Source organism: Podarcis filfolensis, assembly GCF_964270895.1.
Source record: "Podarcis filfolensis genome assembly, chromosome: 7".
Taxonomy (NCBI): domain Eukaryota; kingdom Metazoa; phylum Chordata; class Lepidosauria; order Squamata; family Lacertidae; genus Podarcis; species Podarcis filfolensis.
Genome location: NC_139603.1, coordinates 36484452 through 36502750, shown reverse-complemented (window position 1 = coordinate 36502750; position 18299 = coordinate 36484452). Strand labels below are relative to the sequence as shown.

Genomic DNA, 18299 nt, shown 5'->3' with positions numbered 1-18299 from the left:
TCCAGGTATAATTGGACTTGGAAAATGTTTCCAAACATGTTTTTCCAACTTGCTTAGAAAACCACATTTCAATGCTCCTCAATTTTTTTAGACCTAGATGTTTTAATTGCTTTGTAAACATTGGTGTTGGCTAGCAGACATTGATAAACATATAGTATTCGCATAAGCATATATTAATTGAAGAACAACTATTTTTGACTAGGCATGTGCGTATCCATACGGGAGAAAAACCATATAAATGTGATGAATGCGGAAAGAGTTTTACTGTAAAGTCTACTCTGGATTGCCATGTAAAAACACACACAGGTAAGCAAAATGTTTTATAATTCCAACTCTCTAATGAAATGTGCAGGTGAAAAAAACCCCAGGAACATCAAAACACTTGAATTTTTTAGGATGATAATCTGGCTGGGATGTTTGGGTTTTTAATGAAATATTACAGCAGTGGGTGGTTGTTGATTTCAGTGTTGAAGGGTGCTTCCAGAAGGAGGTTTATTGTGGAACAGGTGCTGCTAATGCATGTTAGCTTTTCTCACTGTCCACATGATGTCATTGTCATCAAAATGGCAGCCTGTACTTAAAAAACTGTGGAAAATCCATTGAGGAAAAATAACCCATTATACATATGCAGCCATCACTAGTGTGGAACTGCCATTTCCCCTCCCCAGACAGGATGTGCATGCGTATTTCTAGCAGTTTGCCACACACTGAAAGCATGCTGCAATTTCAACAAGCCAGGTGGAGCTGTTTTCTTGAAATCACTGCATTTGTGGGAGATGACTTTGGATACTGCGATCACAGTACATCCTTAATTATTTTTATTTATTTATGTGGAGCTCTTATCAGCTAAATATCAGTCTTGTGCAAAACTTTTGTATTAAACCCTTAATACAATTGTTCATATTTTAAACCATAAGTTCAGGGACATCCTACATTGAAATATATGTCCTTGTTCATTTTCTTACTTTCTACGTGGAAAGTGGATGGGGAACGGAAGACAGGAACATGTAGGGACACAATTTTCTGACACAATGTTTGACAGTGGCCTCCGCTGTACAGGCTCAACAGAATTGCAGTGGGTCTTAGCTGTAAAGAGATTAGGATCTTTATTTTCACCTGACAGACTGTTTTCTTACTCTCCAGGTCAGAAGCTCTTCAGTTGTCACGTATGCAGCAATTCATTTTCTACAAAAGGTAGCCTGAAAGTGCATATGCGCTTACATACTGGAGCAAAACCCTTTAAATGCCCTCACTGTGACTTGAGGTTTCGAACTTCTGGACGGAGGAAGACCCACATACAGTGTCACTTTAAACCAGAGGCCAAGAAGGCCAGGAAGCCTGCGCCTCGCACTCCGGCTGAGGGACTACAGCCAGTAAACCTTCTTAATTCATCCTCAACAGATCCCAATGTTTTCATAATGAATAATTCTGTTCTGACAGGCCAGTTTGACCAAAATTTGCTTCCACAAGGTCTTGTTGGTCAGGCTATACTTCCTGCTTCAATGTCAGGTAAACACTGTTGTTGTTCTGCATGGGGTTTAAAGCCTCTTTCTGTTGGTATTACCTGATAAGGAAGAAGTAGGACTATGGTTCATGCTCTGAACAAGGCACAGCTCGGGCGAGATTCACAGGTTTGGCTCACTCATTGCACACTTCATCGGCTCACTTGGCTTGAGCAGCGAAGATCACTCTGAGGAGCTGTTGAATGTACATTCCTCTTGCACCCACACTACCTGCCACAGTTCAGTGGCCCAGTAAGCCAAAGAGAAAATTTGGCTTGGGAAAAGGTGAAGTGACTTCAAACAGAGCTCCCATCCTTTAGCCAGTCTGCCCACCTAGCTGTGAAAGGGAAAGTGGGGAGGGGAAGGGAACTGGTTAAAGTTGCCCCCCACCTGATACTCTCCCCCCCCCCCATCTACATCGGTTGCTTTTAGATATGCCGGATAGAAGAAAGGGAAGGGCAGAGATAACTGGAGGAGAAAGGCAGGGCAATTGTCTTTGTTTACAAGTACTTCTTGTGGGCTGCTTATGAATGTGATACGTTTATCCATAGAAGATAGAACTTGTTGGCATGGCTTCCTGAAAATAAAGGATACAATATATATATATATGACTGTTTTCCTTTATAGCTGGAGGTGATTTAACTGTATCCTTGACGGATGGTAGTTTGGCAACCCTTGAAGGAATACAGTTACAGCTTGCTGCTAACTTGGTTGGACCAAACGTTCAAATATCTGGAATAGATCCTACCAGCATCAACAACATTACATTACAAGTATGTTTATCCTGTATTATCTTTTATAAACAAATAAAGAGTAAGTTTTGCACAGATAAATGCAAAGCAACTGCCTTTGTATATATACTGCTCATGCATGTCCTGGCTTATTAAACCATTTTTTTTGGGGGGGGGAGGCTTAGCATTATGTGCAAATGTGGTTGTAAATAGAAAACATCTTAATAATCTGTGCAAATTATCAAGCTTTAGCAAAAACTAGATTTCATAACTTAACTCTTGCTACCATGGTTAGAGTTTCTTTAAACTAGCTTACTTCGAAGATGGGGAAATACTTTCTCTGAGAAATTCTATAATATTTTGTGGAGAGGTGTCATCTTTTTGCATCTCCTATACTCATTTTCTTTTCAGATTGATCCCAGTCTTCTGCAGCAGACGCTACAACAGGGTAACGTACTGACCCAGCAGCTAACTGGGGATCCCAGTTTGGCTACTCAGAACACCTCGCTCCAGACAGCAGATAGTTCAGTGCCAGCAAATGTGGTAATACAACCTTTGTCAAGCTTGTCCTTACAGCCCACTGTTACCTCTTCAGCAAATATGACGATAGGACCTATATCTGAGCAAGAGGCTGTTTTGACTACAAACACTGCTGGTAAGCATGATACAAAAGCACACACTTCCATTTTGAAGGGTTCTGTTGCTAAAAGATCCCAGAATTATTCCACATTTAAATTTATTTTGCTCATCTTTTCTGTAAGTTTATTATATAAATATTAATTTCAATTTCAAGAGCAAATATATTATTGCCCTTGGCAAATACTGATCAACCGTGTATTTCTATCAATAAAGATTTATCTAAAAAAAACAAAACACAAATTAAATTAAACATGTTCCTGGTTGAGGAACATTTATGTATTTTGAATTCCCTAATTGTTTAAATCATTTACTATATGATGCATCATTATCCTGAATAAATAGGGTGATTGGGTTCTTTTTAAAGAGTTATTTGCATGTACAGTCATGCATAGAAGTGGCTGAGTGCGCTATTTGGATAAATTTTTTCAAAGGCCTCTCCTATAGCCCCCCGTCTGCTAGCACCCTGAAGCAGATGAGGCTGTATACAGGGGCAAAAGAGATTGACAACTACAGACAAAGGGGAGTGAGGATTTCTACCCATTCAGTTACTTCCAAACAAGTACATAGGGCTACTTTCCAAGACATAGGATAATCTGTATCCAAGTTAGGAACACCATCTCTTCTCAAGCAATGTGATTCCTCCTGGGATTGTTTATATTGCTTTTGTGAATAATTGGGCCATGCCAGTTTAAGACCTGCTTCTGTGCCTTCTGCTTATCTTGGAACAGGCATCACGACAGTAAATATTAACATATTGAAGTTTGGCTGCTGATTATTATTATTGCTACCCTGTTTGTGTTTAGGTTCACAGGATCTGTCTCAGGTCATGACTTCACAGGGTATGGTTTCAAATTCAAATGGTCAGCATGAGATTACATTGACAATAAATAATTCGAGTCTGAGCCATGTTTTAGCTCATGCCTCTAGTACAGCTACTTCAAACTCGTCAGGAACCCCTCAAGAAATTACCCTTACCATATCTGGCAAGTATACTATCCTTATTTTTTGTGTGTAAAGTCACTCTGTCTAATAATATATGCTTAATACTTCACAAGCCCTGGTTCAAAGATATCCACACACTTCGGTGTAGTGGCATTTATTTTCCCTAGCATATTAACTCTTCCTCTATTTGCTGTGTTAACTTCAGGTAGGTAGCCGTGTTGGTCTGACGCAGTCAAAATAAATAAAAAAATTGTCCAGTAGCACATTAGAGACCAACTAAGTTTGTTCTGGGTATATCTGAAGAAGGTGCATGCACGCTACCCAGAACAAACTTAGTTGGTCTCTAAGGTGCTACTGGACAGTTTTTAAAATTTATTTCGACTGCTGTTTTAACTGAACTCTTAAAGATGTTTTTGATTTACTGTAATATTTAATATTTTCATTTAATATTTACAGTTTGACAGATTTCATGAGTTTATGTTTCCATAGCACTACAGCTATTTTTTCTTGTAAAATTAGAATATTTTTATGCATTAAAAATGCAGAAGCAAATATAGATCTTCATTGGCTTATAGATTCAATTTTGCATTTAGGCCAGGATCTTATTCAGCATAATTCCTCTGGAGCTAATGAACTGAATGGGAATCTACGACTGGCAACACCAACAATCAATAATCAGTCAGCAGGTGCTACATTAACAATAAGTAATGATCAACTCCTCTCTCAGAGCCCAGTGCTGAACAGTAGTTCAGGTAGGCTTTTAATTTTTTCTCAATAAATCGTATTATGGAATCTTATTATATTCTGGCTTAGCGGTTTCAGTGAAGAAATGAGAACTGGTTTCTCAAAAGCGCCTGATTTCATTGAAGCCCAAGTCATTCAAATGCCTTCCCTTTTTGCTCCTTCCATCAATTGCAGTACATTCTTTTATTAGATTTTTCCATTAAAAATGGCGTTGTAAGCTACTTTTATGTTCATATTGTTTCATACTGTTATTAAAATGCTGTTATTTCAGCCTGCTTAAGCAATTTCCACTTGTAAATTATTATAGGCGGCAACCATTTTAGGCCCACCAATGTGCAGGTCCTTTTGGGGGCGCGGAAAGAAGGCAGGTCCAATGGGGGCATGGCACACTTGTTACTGCTCCACCGATGCACATGGTGGCCGGGAATGGAATCCCCACATGAAATGGTTGCTGCCTGTAGTGTCTACACAGAACGTGTTATGAAAAGTGGACAGCCATGAGTATTCATAAAAGTATAGTGCTAGGCAGATTGGCACATTTCCCAACTAGTAAATGATGATAATTGTGTGTAGAGTTTTGAAATATCATACCTTTTTACAGAGCTTAATGCATCAAGTGGGAACCTTCCTTCAACACCCCCCATGTCTCAGCCAGCTCAGAATTTAGTAATGTCATCACCAGGAGTTGGAGGAGATGGTAGTGTCACATTGACCCTAGCCGATACTCAAAGTATGCTATCTGCTGGCCTTGATGCAGTGACTCTTAACATCACATCACAGGTTTGTGTCACGGTTCTAGCCTATTCCTGATACCTGGTACCTGCTAATACCTGCTAATTAATATTCCTGATACCTGCTAATTAATACCTGCTATAAAACTAGGGTAAAGGAAGCCTGAATGCTGCTTGACAAAGAAAATATTTGTGCAGTACAAAGATTATGTTCCCTAATGTATAATGTCAGTATAGTTACTTTTAAAATTTACTCTAATATTCCTATTGAACTTGTTTTGCCTGTGATTTTCAGTGCTTGTTGACTTGTGGTGCTTCTGCTGCTGCAGTTATTTGAAGATTACACTGTCAGGTTTCAACTCTTTTTGAGAAATCTTCATTGTTAATAGTTACTAAGGCTTTCTTTGCTAAGCATTCATCCGCTGTTTTCTCCCCTGGTTTTACCATGTTAATTAACATACTTGCGATGTACCTGTGGATTACTGATAAGCAAATTCTTGCTGTAAGGGTCGTTTGAAAACAGCTTCAGGTTGCTGCAGGCTGCACAAGCGTTTGTAGGAGATGCTTTAAGTATAGGGCAAGACCTATTAAGTATATTAGAGAAGGACCTAGAATATATAGTAGAAGTGGTGTTCACTTTGTAGTTTTGCTATTCTAAAATAAACATAAACATAGAGTTTACCAACATACTTTGTAAATAATAGTTGGGAGAAGGAAAATTCTGTATATCATAAAAGGTCAATCAGCCCATACAGTAAGGCATATCTCCCTTTATCCATCCCTGAAGGTCTGCATTTCCTAGTTTAATCCAGGCAAAGCCAAAAACTGCCTTAGAAAGCACCCATGACATGCCCTAGGAAGCACTAGTGACCACCTGCCGCTTAAGGAGAGGCTCTGAGAACTATGGTGCCCAGTCTCTTACTCCCTTCAAATCCCTTATCTAAACACACCTTTCCTTATGTATCTTTATGCATCCTGTGACACAAATCCTTAGTCTCCATGCCATACTGAAAGTAACACATTTTTTCCTGTAACGTCTACCCTTTCCTCCCTTTCCCTCCTCTTCCTCTCTGTCTCATGTTTTAGATGGCTTGATTCTTGGAGCCATGGACTCAGTGAGATAGATAACAGTTTACGGCAACAGCAGATTTAAAAAGTTTCAAAGAAAAATCTGGTGTTATGACACATCAACAAATTCATATTTATAGTCTTTGACTGCACATTGCAGTTATATTTTCTTCTAAATGTAATGCATTTCACTTTTTCTTTTGGCAGGGACAACAGTTCCCTGCTTTACTGACAGATTCTAATCTCTCTGGACAGAGCACTTCAAGCTCTCAGCAAGTTATACTAGTGAGTCATACCCCACATTCAATACCTTCAAGCCAGGATGAATTAGCATATCAGGTAAACTTTTTATGTATGTTGTTCCTTGAATAAAGATACAAAATAGGCTTAATATATATATTGTAGAATTTATGTAGGTGAAGAATTATGTTCTCATTTATCTTATCCTAATCAGTTTAGTGTATTATGGAAGTTAAGTATGGAGGTTTAAATTTGGAGGTTTGACCTTTGCATTTTCAAGAAGAATTTTGAAGTTGCTTCATATTAACCAAATCTTTCCTTTTGAACACTGTGTATATTAAATGTGAAATTAAGTGCACATTCTTATGTCTTGGAAGTCTCCATTTTAAAGTTAGTCTAATTCTTAAAGGTGTCTTTTTCTTCTTACATCCCTTTTTGTTTGCATTATATGCCAGTGGTGAGCACTCCGGTGTCATAGGCCTCGTGTGGCCATTGGCCTAAATTTATTTTGAGGGACGCTGCAGCCAATGGTGTGGGACATCCCTCACCAGCTGACGACAGGCAGGAGCAAAGACTTGTGGGATATTGGTCAATTCCCTCAGTTTTTTCCCTCCTGCCTGACGCAGCAGTGCATCATGTAGGTAGCATAAAAAAAGAAAGGGGGCGAACGACTGGTACTACCCACCATTGGCTCTGGTCTTGCTCACTTCTGGTATGCTGCCAAACACAGATTAGTCCTAAAGGAGTAATTGACAGGAAAAGGCAATTACTTCAATTACCCTGTGCTCTGTACCATCATTCCTTTGAATTCTTCTAATTCTGATGGGGATTCACTGAAATTCGCTTCCTTTATTTCCCTGCCCCTTCTTTTTCTTCTTTCAGAGTCAACCTGAAAATTAATTTATTATGGTGATGGTTATTTGAAAATAGTAATTGGCTTGTGGATCTGATTGGGAGTGGGGCTCTAGCAGGAGCAGAGCACACCCAGGGATCCATTTCTTCAGAATTTCACCACAACCAGGCACTCATGTGCTTTCCCTGAAGGGGTTGGCAGAATTGCTCCATAACTTTATTTTACTAATAAGTTGAAATAAAAGTTGCACGAGATTAATACCTATTCAATTGTAATGTGTTCTTCAAAGCGTCATTGCATCTGAAGAGTGATGTTTATCTCTTGAGTTTTAGGTGGTTTTATTTCTCGTAATGTGTGTATATTTTATGTAACTGTTGCAGGTGAATGAGATTTCTCCAAGTTTATCTAAAGGCATTCAAGCTGAAAAAGAGCCTCGTGTGCACCAGTGTTTTGAATGTAGTCAGACTTTTTCTTCAGCTGCCATGCTTATGCAGCACAGTAAAGAAGTTCATGGAAAGGAAAGAATCCATGTTTGTCATATTTGCAATAAAGCCTTCAAACGAGCAACACACCTTAAGGTACGAAATAAAATTCACAACTTATTATATTGAAAACCTCAAAGAGGTCTAACTAGGCAAAGAGGTATCCCTTTGAAAATGGCGTTCTTATTTATTTTTATTGTGACCATCTACCGCTCCTGCCAACCTAGCAGTTCAAAAGCACGTCAAAGTGCAAGTAGATAAATAGGTACCGCTCTGGCAGGAAGGTAAACGGCGTTTCCGTGCGCTGCTCTGATTCACCAGAAGCGGCTTAGTCATGCTGGCCACATGACCCGGAAGCTGTCTGCAGACAAACGGCGGCTCCCTCGGTCAGTAAAGCGAGATGAGTGCCGCAACCCCAGAGTCATCTGCCGGTCAGGTCCCTTTACCTTTACCGCTTCACTGTGGGTATATTTTGGTGAAAACAGTTCTGTTCCTATTAAGAAACTTTAATAAGAGTTAAAAGATTCTTTATAAACTTTCTTCCATTTAATAACAAGTAGGGATGCTTTCAAAATTATGTCTGGATGTTGGGGTTCCAATAGTATTTCCTCTGAGGCATTAGAATTCTTCCATTTTTTTGATATCTGGGCTGTTTTTCAACCTCCTGCCTTCTGGCTGGTTAATGGGATCAGAGTGTGCTTTCCTGCATGTCTGTAGTCCCAGGGCAACTGGCAGTTGGAGCAGAGTATTCTTTAGCTAGTTATCTTCTTAGAGCTACCGTATTTTTCGCTCCATAACACGCAGATTTTTCCTCCTAGAAAGTAGGGGGAAATGTCTGTGCGTGTTATGGAGCGAATGCCTACAGATGGCGGGGGAATCTGCTGCAGTTGTGAGCAGTCCGTGGCTCGCTTTGAAACAGTAAGCGGCTCCTGTCAGCTAGCGGAGCCGGGGAGGAGGGAGAGAAGCAGAGCGGGGTTGGCTGCTTTAAAACAACCCCGTCCTCTATGTTCCTCTCTCCTCCCCACTGAGCTGCTAAGTAGCAGCAAAGCTTTTCAGCCAGCCTAGCCGGGAGGAGGGAGAGAAGCAGAGCGGGGTTGGCTGCTTTAAAACAACCCCGTCCTCTATGTTCCTCTCTCCTCCCCACTGAGCTGCTAAGTAGCAGCAAAGCTTTTCAGCCAGCCTAGCCGGGAGGAGGGAGAGAAGCAGAGCGGGGTTGGCTGCTTTAAAACAACCCCATGCTCTCTGTCCCTGCCTGCAGTTTTTTGCTGTCCGATTTTGGATTAGCCACTGTAGGGGCTGTGTGTGTGTGTGTGCTTGAGCTATCGTTCTCCACCTCCTGCTTCCCGTTCACTCTCCCTGCGCCCCTGCGCTCTCCCTCCGACTTTAGGATTGACACTCTGTGTGTCTGTGTGTGTGTGAGAGGGCTCCTTCTCTTGCTTCTGTTCACTCTCCCTGCGCCCCAGCGACTTTAGAATTGACACTCTGTGTGTCTGTGTCTGTGTGAGGGCTCCTTCTCCTTCTCTTGCTTCTGTTCACTCTCCCTGCGCCCCTGCGACTTTAGAATTGACACTCTGTGTGTCTGTGTGTGAGAGAGGGCTCCTTCTCCTTCTCTTGCTTCCCGCTCACTCTCACTGCGCCCCTGCGCTCTCCCTGCGCCCCTGCGACTTTAGAATTGACACTCTGTGTGTCTGTGTCTGTGTGAGGGCTCCTTCTCCTTCTCTTGCTTCCGTTCACTCTCCCTGCGCCCCTGCGACTTTAGAATGACACTCTGTGTGTCTCTCTGTGTGTGAGGGCTCCTTCTCCTTTTCTTGCTTCCCGTTCACTCCCCCAGCACCCCTGTGACTTTAGGGCCAGTTCTCTCTCTGCGTGTGTGTGTGTGCTTTGACCTCACTGGCTTGTTGGGGGAGAGTGTTGGTCGCAATTTTTCTTGATTTGTCTCAGAGTGGTTACTATCATGGTTTCCTTGCCGGGGAGGAGGGAGAGACGCAGAGCCTGCTTGTTCTAAAGGAGCAAAGCCAGAGAGGAGCCTCTCCTGCATTATTAGCAGCATCCTTCTCCACACACCCCACGCGTGCTCCTTGTCCCTTGAGTTCTTTTCCTTCCCTCCCCACTTAAAACGTGCTTACAAAGCACGGATCCACATGGATCCTCAGGATTTTTGCATTGGGCTACCCCAAACTCACCGTCAGATCACATGTCTGTGGCCACAGCATGAACCACAAAAATCATACATCCACTGTTTCGTTTAGAATATTTTTTTCTTGTTTTCCTCCTCTAAAAACTACGTGCGTGTTATGGTCAGGTGCGTGTTATAGAGCGAAAAATACGGTACTTCTTCTCTGGCAAATGGATGGGGCCAATTTGCTGCTCCAGCTGGTATGATATTCTTCCTGTGTGGCAGAGAGTGCAAACTCCCAAATGCCCTTATCTTAAAAAAGCAGCTGGTTACCTCTGTCTTGATGGTTAAGAGGCTCACCTGGACCATCCTTTTTATGAAAACTTCTGTTTAACTGTTGTAGTGCAGTTGATTCTGCTTGTTTCTTTTTCCATTTAGCATTGCATATGTTTTTAATACGAATCACATTGTCTGTCACTTTTGGGTCAGGAAGCAAAATTACAATCTAATCCTATAGCATGCAAAATCTGTATTCTGGTTCTTTGCAGGTACAGAAGGAAAAATAAGTTTTGATTCTGATTTCTAGGCTTCGTTCAGACATAATGGAAAGCTGTTACACCTGAACTGAGCCATATTGGCTTATGTGGGTGTGGGCTTCTTTACTGGGAAAGAAATCTGGAATTTGGAGAAATGCTGCTTTTGTTTTTAACATTCTGCTGAAACTGCGAAGTTGCAAATGGTTGTGCTTTGTGTTTTTCTTCTAAATTTAAAATTATTTTTAATTCAATAAGGTCTTGTACTTGTTAAGGAATTTGTTATTTGCATTCTTTATAAAATAGATTGAATTTGGCCATTGCTGGCTTCAGATTTTGTAGGTCTTGACCAGGCATAGGCAAACTTGGCCTTCCAGATGTTTTGAGACTACAATTCCCAGTATCCCTGACCACTGGTTCTGTTAGCCAAGGATGATGGGAGTTGTAGTCCTAAAACATCTGGAGGGCCGAGTTTGCCTATGCCTGGTGTTGACAAAAGGATGTGTGAGCAACTTAGCACTCATTAATATTTTTCTTACCTAAACATGTTCTATGTATTTCTTCTTTGTTTTGAATTAGGAACATTTGCAGACTCACCAGGCAGGACCATCATTAAGTTCTCAAAAGCCAAGGGTATTTAAATGCGATACCTGTGAAAAAGCCTTTGCTAAGCCGAGCCAGCTGGAAAGGCACAGCCGCATTCATACAGGTAAGAAATTATCAGTACAGGTGGCTAGCCACAAGCTGTTCAATTTAACAAACGGTTAAGTAAATTGTAAACAACTTAATCCAATAGCTGTGATCCTACCCATCCTCACCATTGCATTAGCAGCAGAATCTGGGACAATAGGAAGTGAGAGGCAGCAATCAGAGTGCCTGGGCTGTTTATTTGTTTAATTTATTTATTAAATTTCTATACCACCCTTCATCCAAGGATCGCAGGATGGTTTACAACAGTGGTGGCCAAACTTGGCCCTCCAGCTGTTTTTGGACTACAACTCCCATCATCCCTAGCTAACGGGACCAGTGGTCAGGGGTGATGGGAACTGTATTCCCAAAACAGCTGGAGGGCCAATTTTGGCCATCACTGGTTTACAATATAAAATCGCAAATATGCGTAACATAGTAGCAAGCAAGCACACACACACACACACACACACACACACAGATTAAAAGGCCATAGATTGTTTAACTAGCCCAAAGTTTGGGATGTTTTTGTATAGTGTGTAAAGATATGTAACAAGGGCGCCTGGTCGGCCTCCCTGGGTGATCCATACTGTGGAAGTTGGAGGACTTTTAGGAGTAATGTAGCAACTGAAACTTTTACCTGTTTAACCTTATGCTTTATGCTATCTTTACACGCCATGCCCAAAGAAGGAACAGCATAGTTCAAAAGGAAGAAAGGAGTTCAGCAAAGTTAACTGAGCATCTCTGTTCAAGAGTAAATTAGCAGTGTTTGAGCTATTCTGCTTCTCTGGGTCTTTTCCTAACCTGAGCCACAGGTCTCAGAGTCAGGTGCTCTGTTATTTCAGCCCAATGCATAGGAGCTAAATAGTTCCTTGTCTTGACCAGGTTTTAGTGAGAACAGTCCCTTAAATGGTGATCATAGCCAGTTCAAGTAAAATTAGTGTATTTGTGAAGTTTAAGGAGTTTTACTCCACTTTGCATCACTTTGCAGTTAATGTTCTAAAAGTGTCTTGTTTATTAAAGGAGAACGACCGTTTCAGTGCACGTTGTGTGAGAAGGCTTTTAACCAGAAGAGTGCTTTGCAAGTTCATATGAAAAAACACACAGGAGAAAGACCGTACAAATGTGATTATTGTGCAATGGGATTTACCCAGAAAAGCAATATGAAGCTTCATATGAAACGAGCCCATGGCTATTCTGGTATGTAAAATTTGCCAAGTGAAAGTTTTATATAGAATACTGTAGGGCTTAAACCACCCCTGGCATTTATGGTACAATATTCTCAAGTTTCAACATTACTCGTTTACTTGGACAGCATTGAGTGCTGGGAGCTTATTTTACTTTTTCCTTCTTTTTAAATCTCAGCCCCTGCTCTCATTCTCCAGGCCAGGGCTGGAGAAAATGTCATTTTTGTCAGCCCATGTCCCCTGTCACTCACCTAACCTCATAAAACTTTGGGTGTAGGACACATATTGCTGTGGCAGGCCAGACAAAAGTGGATTCTCACCCTTGCTGTAGGCATTCAAAAGTACATAATGTACTGCACGGCTTATGTGTATGAATGTGTTGCTGTTTGTACTGAATAGTAACATTTTTCTTTCTTTCCTAAACTGTACAGAATTATAGTCTGCAATTATTCAGTTTATTTATTTCATAAATTTATGTACCACTTGATAGTAGGAAAACATCAACGCGATTGGCAAAAATGATAAATCAATAAAATTTAAAATATCTGTTAGGAAGCTTGATGCAACTTCATAGGTTCTTTTTTTGCCCAACACAGTTTCTTCTAAAGGAATAATTCTTTCCTAGATGCATGCAGGAGCCATATCAAAGCAAGGAAGTTCTTAGTGATAATTCTCTTGCTATTTCACTGTGCCTGTTCCTGAAGGCAATATAAACTGGTTTGAAGATCATGCTTAACCATAGTTCTGTGTGACGTCAATGAGCCTTGAGCTCTTGCTTTCTCCCCTTCCCTTTTTTCTTTTTCTTTTTTTCCCTGGCACTGTTTGTTGGATCAGACAAGACAACAAGTTGCACTTAAGCTAAACTGGAAGTGAAAAGCTGTTAAACACATGTGAGGGTGGAGGGCATGAGTCTGAGCCTCACTCTGGGTTCATTTACATTAAGCTGAACTTTTGCTTTCTGTGAAGCATGTAATGGAATATATACAGTAATTTTAGGTTGCTGTATAGATGATAGTTTCTTCCCATGATTCAGTGACTTCTTGCATCAATAAATGCACTCCATTGCCCTCATGGACTGCCTCATTAACTCAAATGGACAGAATAGATTAAGCATTTGCGTGCCTTAATGTGAATACATTTGCTCTGTCCATTGAAAGGAACAGTCAACTCGCAGATGAGCACTTCCATCCACAGCACTGTACCAACACTTTCAAAGGATGTAAATGGTACTCTTTAATAGGTAAATATTACATGAAGCGTGGCTGGATTTAGTTTGCTTTTCCACAAAAGAAATCTTACACATTTCTTATTGGATGTTTAGTCAAGCAGCGCTTAAATGTAACTCTTCTGTATTTTCATTAGATCTCTCAGCATTATTTCTCTTCCTTGTTACGGTAGGCACAATACAAGAATCTACCAGTCATCAAGGACAGGAAGGTGAAGACATTAATCGTGCTCTGAATTTGGAAGAGGTTGTTCAAGAATCTTCAAATGAATGGACCAATATTTTTTGATGACAACCAAGGTGGAAGCTCAAAATGCTTTCAGGACTAGAATTTTTATAAAGATAGTCACCTATGGATTTTTACTATTAAAACTGAACATATTAAAAATAATAAGATAATATAACTTTTTAAATTTTACAAAACTACCAAAAGAATGATTGTCTTTTGTAAGCTTGTAGGATATTGAAGAAACACCAGATACACTTAGCTATCTTGACTACAATCAATGATCTCAGGTACATGGAGTTTGCTCATCTTTTGAATCCCATCATACGTGTATTCATGTAAAAAAAACAAAAGACACACGCCCAGATCTTGGTATCAATGAACGTTGATTAGAAGGTAGACAGCATGGAAGTTCTGGCAATCATGAGGATGTCCTGACGGTTTAAAATTAATTGGAAGAAAGAGTATCTCAAAGTTAGATGCATGCAGTAGAGAATTCATATTACAATACGGCATTAAATGTCTGGTATTACTTTAGTTCATTAATTGGTATTACATTATGGTGCTGGTGTTGCTGACATGTCAGAAAGTGATGGACCATATTCATTTTATTAAAGCTATTTTTAAAATTAATTTCTTAATTGTACATGTTTAGCTTCACATTCAGCAATAATTATTCAAAGAAAATGTAACTAATAATAGAATCTCCTTGAAGTGAACAACAAATGCACATATTTTCTGTGTTAGGTCTTAATGCTCAGAAGTGTTAGCTTGATAACTACAAAAAAACATAAGCCATAAGTTAAAAATAATAGGGCAGACTACCATGCCTTGTCTTGAGCAAACCAAGTGAGCTGTAGCACAAGTTGTATCAGCAAATGCAGATTGGTTTCTGACAGCCCCCAATTAATATAACCTTGATTTTGTTGACATTTGATTAAAAATAAAAATAAAACTACCTAGGCTTTTCAGTAATGTTCTGAAAAGCCCCATTTACTTAGAAAAGGTAATATATGTAAAGAAACACTGGAATAAAGCATTTTCTGTTTTAAGACATTCCAAAGACAGAAGGATTTTGCTTAATTTTACTTTAAATTTTTGAATTTCTTTATATGTTATATATATGTGTGCGTATGTATATATACAGATAATTAAGCCTCTATGTGGCTGTTGAGTATATTTTGTAAATAACAAAAATCCCAGTTACAGGAAGTGCTCATAAAGTTTTCAACTTTAAGTGACCACTTCAAAATCAGTATTGATTCATTTTATTGTAATGTAGACATGTTATACCTTTCTGAAGAATAATTGCTTTTTATTTCCCCTCAGTTCCAGAAAGAAGATATATGTACATATAATTTATACTTGTGTATTATACGACTAGTTCTTTCTATTTCCTGAATGGGAAAAATCACTGCTTTTTGATAGGACATCTCATAATTGTTTTGTTAACTATGGACATATGTATATAAGTGATATAGCTGGTGACTTGAAAATAACACTTTGTTATGTGGAAATATTTAAGTCAGACATATTTTAAATAATATTAATTTTTTCCAAACTTGGTTTTGTGTCTGATATGTTCTTTTTCAGAAGCTTTGAATGGGTGTTGCTATCAATTTGGTGGGGAGGAAATCTTAACTAGTGTGGCTGAACAAGAGAGCACTTGGTCTTGATTCTGTAGGCTTCTCATAGCTCAGATGAACCAGTATCACCAAACCATCCTTAGTTGCAGTACAGTGGTACCTTGGTAGTCAAACTTAATCCATTCCAGGAGTCCATTCAACTCCCGAAAATATTTGAAAACCAAGCCGCGTTGGACGTTAGGTTTCCGAAAAACATTTGCAAACCGGATCACTCACTTCCGGGTTTATGGCGTTTGGGAGTCAATTTGTTCAGGAGCCAAGCCATTTGACTACCAAGGTACCACTGTACCAGTGATATGTCCTTAGTGTTCCCCCCACTTCTGTTAAATCATGTCTTTCACAGTAGAACCTGTGTGTAAACATCAGTAATGTCACTTCTGTCGTTCAGAATATTTTCAAATCATGTACAGTGGTACCTCGGGTTACATACGCTTCAGGTTACATACGCTTCAGGTTACAGACTCCGCTAACCCAGAAATACTGCTTCAGGTTAAGAACTTTGCTTCAGGATAAGAACAGAAATTGTGCTCCGGTGGTGCGGCAGCAGCAGGAGGCCCCATTAGCTAAAGTGGTGTTTCAGGTTAAGAACAGTTTCAGGTTAAGAACGGACCTCCGGAACAAATTAAGTACTTAACCCGAGGTACCACTGTATCTATATCTCTTCCTACATTACATAAAAATGTGAGGTCATCTCACAGCCATGATATCAGAGTATAGCCACCACTGGATGATTTTGCGGCCTTGTCACAATCCCAGGTTTACATAAAGTTAGGCCATTGGGGAGGGGAGCAAAAGAAGGCACATTTTAAACCAGGCTTCTTCAACCTTGGCCATCCAGATGTTTTGAGACTACAGTTCCCATCATCCCTGACCACTGGTCCTGCTAGCTAAGGATCATGGGAGTTGTAGGCCAAAAAAATCTGGAGGGCCAAGGTTGAGGAAGCCTGTTTTAAACAACAGAGGTTTGAATAAAGCAAGGATAGAAGAACAGAGAGGAGCTGTGAAGATATGGGGGGGATCCTTGATGGACTAGTGGGGCTTGGGGCTTTGAGCAAGGTATAAAGAGAGGGGCAGAATGCTGGGCTAGAAGGGCTTTTCTTTTGTTTTTATGAGTAGGGGGTAGATGAGCAGGGGCAATAGCCCTTGGTGGGTGGAACCAAGCTGTAATTGGGGCATGTACAACACTGGTAAGATTACTTCTCTTTAGAAAGGGTCACAGCTGGTGAATCAAGCTAACCCATTTCAAGGCACTTGTAGCCACAGAGATCATGTGTGCTTCCATCGACAGTGCCGTGTCTAGGAGACCTCCCAGGCTGTAAATTTGGTATTTCATGGGGAGTGCAACCCCATCCACAACCATTTACATTGACAATCAGATTTGCGGAGTTTGCTACCCACAGTAGATTATCTAGATTGGGTTTCAACTTGTTTGCCTCATCCAACTGCAAAGTGGTCCCAAACACATGTATAGAGCTGGAATTAAAAATATGAAAAAGAATGACATGCCGATGACACTTTAGTCCAAAAGGAACTTCTCGCAATGGTTTTTACATAAATGCTAAATAGCATGTGAACACAAGATGGCATCCTGAGACACCCCAAAGGCTATGGGGTGGAATAGTAATCTCCCATCATTTCTCTAGGATAAATACTTTACCAGGATGACCAAAGCCATTTTAGTTCTATGCCAAACTAGAAACTTGTTTTGAAATGGATCCAAGTAAGCTACGTTACCAGAATTTACAGTTCACTACTTTCTCGAAGCTACCAGCATGAGTTTGACCAAACTGCGGGAGGCAGTGGAAGACAGGAGTGCCTGGCGTGCTCTGGTCCATGGGGTCACGAAGAGTTGGACATGACTAAACGACTAAACAACAACACTTTCTCAGCTCAGTAGGAGGGAGGGATCCAGACATGGGTTTTGTCCACCTCCTACCGAGGAAAGGTAGGATCCTGTGACCTAGATTTGAAGGCTGGCCAGTAGTGCAGGCTCCACCCTAGTTCCTTTCCTGCCTTGCCCAGATCAGAGAAGCTTTCTTCTCTCACCATTCCAGCAAACTTTGAATACTCTTAGCTGAAGAGTACAAGATTCCTAAGGCCCTGGGAATATCTGTGTTCTGTTCCTCTCTAAATTCAGAAGGCTTAACAGGTGAAACCGTTGCAGAGGATTGTGAAGTATCCATACTGCCATCTTGAAGCAACAGTCTTGCTGAAAACCAGGGAAAACAAATACCATTCATCTCCTTCATTTGTATAAAGGCCTAAAGATTAGAAACGGGGTGGCACAATTGTCCCATTTTGATGCTACGCAGCAGAGAAAGCAACCCTAGTTAATAATAAAAATAATAATTTTATTATTTATATTCTGCCCATCTGGCTGGGTTTCCCTAACCACTCTGGGCAGCTTACAGACTATATAAAAGCTGAGGCTGCTGAACAGCCTCTGCTGTGTTGGGGCCTGCACCCGGTAACCCAGCCATGAGCTCAATTTGTGCAACCTTAGAAGTGCTTCAAAAAGCAATTGCATTTTGTAATCTCGGTTCAGATTCCCTTAGCAATTAAGTTTTCTTAATCAGTCACACCGAGCACAATTTTGTCCACGAGCATATGAGTCTGTGCTCAAACTCATAATTCCTGGTGTTCTGCCTCAGTGCTGTACCATATTTGCTGCTCTGAGTTTCTGCTAAATGAAAATGAGGCCAGAAGTGACATCTCAAAAGCAACTTGCTTCTCTACATTAATTCATC

General features: G+C 40.4%; 1 protein-coding gene across 4 annotated transcripts in view; it reads left to right on the top strand.

The window, feature by feature from the left end:
* Nucleotides 1–15467, top strand: part of ZNF236 (zinc finger protein 236) — a 46939-nt gene extending 31472 nt beyond the window's left edge. For all 4 annotated transcript variants that reach the window (XM_083624202.1, XM_083624199.1, XM_083624201.1 and 1 more), the window contains exons 22-33: nucleotides 203–306; nucleotides 1144–1509; nucleotides 2130–2275; nucleotides 2645–2888; nucleotides 3676–3855; nucleotides 4408–4566; nucleotides 5160–5338; nucleotides 6565–6696; nucleotides 7831–8028; nucleotides 11161–11290; nucleotides 12292–12468; nucleotides 13854–15467. In XM_083624202.1, the coding sequence (XP_083480328.1) occupies nucleotides 203–306; nucleotides 1144–1509; nucleotides 2130–2275; nucleotides 2645–2888; nucleotides 3676–3855; nucleotides 4408–4566; nucleotides 5160–5338; nucleotides 6565–6696; nucleotides 7831–8028; nucleotides 11161–11290; nucleotides 12292–12468; nucleotides 13854–13969 (2131 nt within the window). In that variant the 3' untranslated portion in view covers nucleotides 13970–15467. The remainder of the gene's footprint in view (nucleotides 1–202; nucleotides 307–1143; nucleotides 1510–2129; nucleotides 2276–2644; nucleotides 2889–3675; nucleotides 3856–4407; nucleotides 4567–5159; nucleotides 5339–6564; nucleotides 6697–7830; nucleotides 8029–11160; nucleotides 11291–12291; nucleotides 12469–13853) is intronic.
* The last annotated feature ends 2832 nt before the right edge of the window (nucleotides 15468–18299 follow it).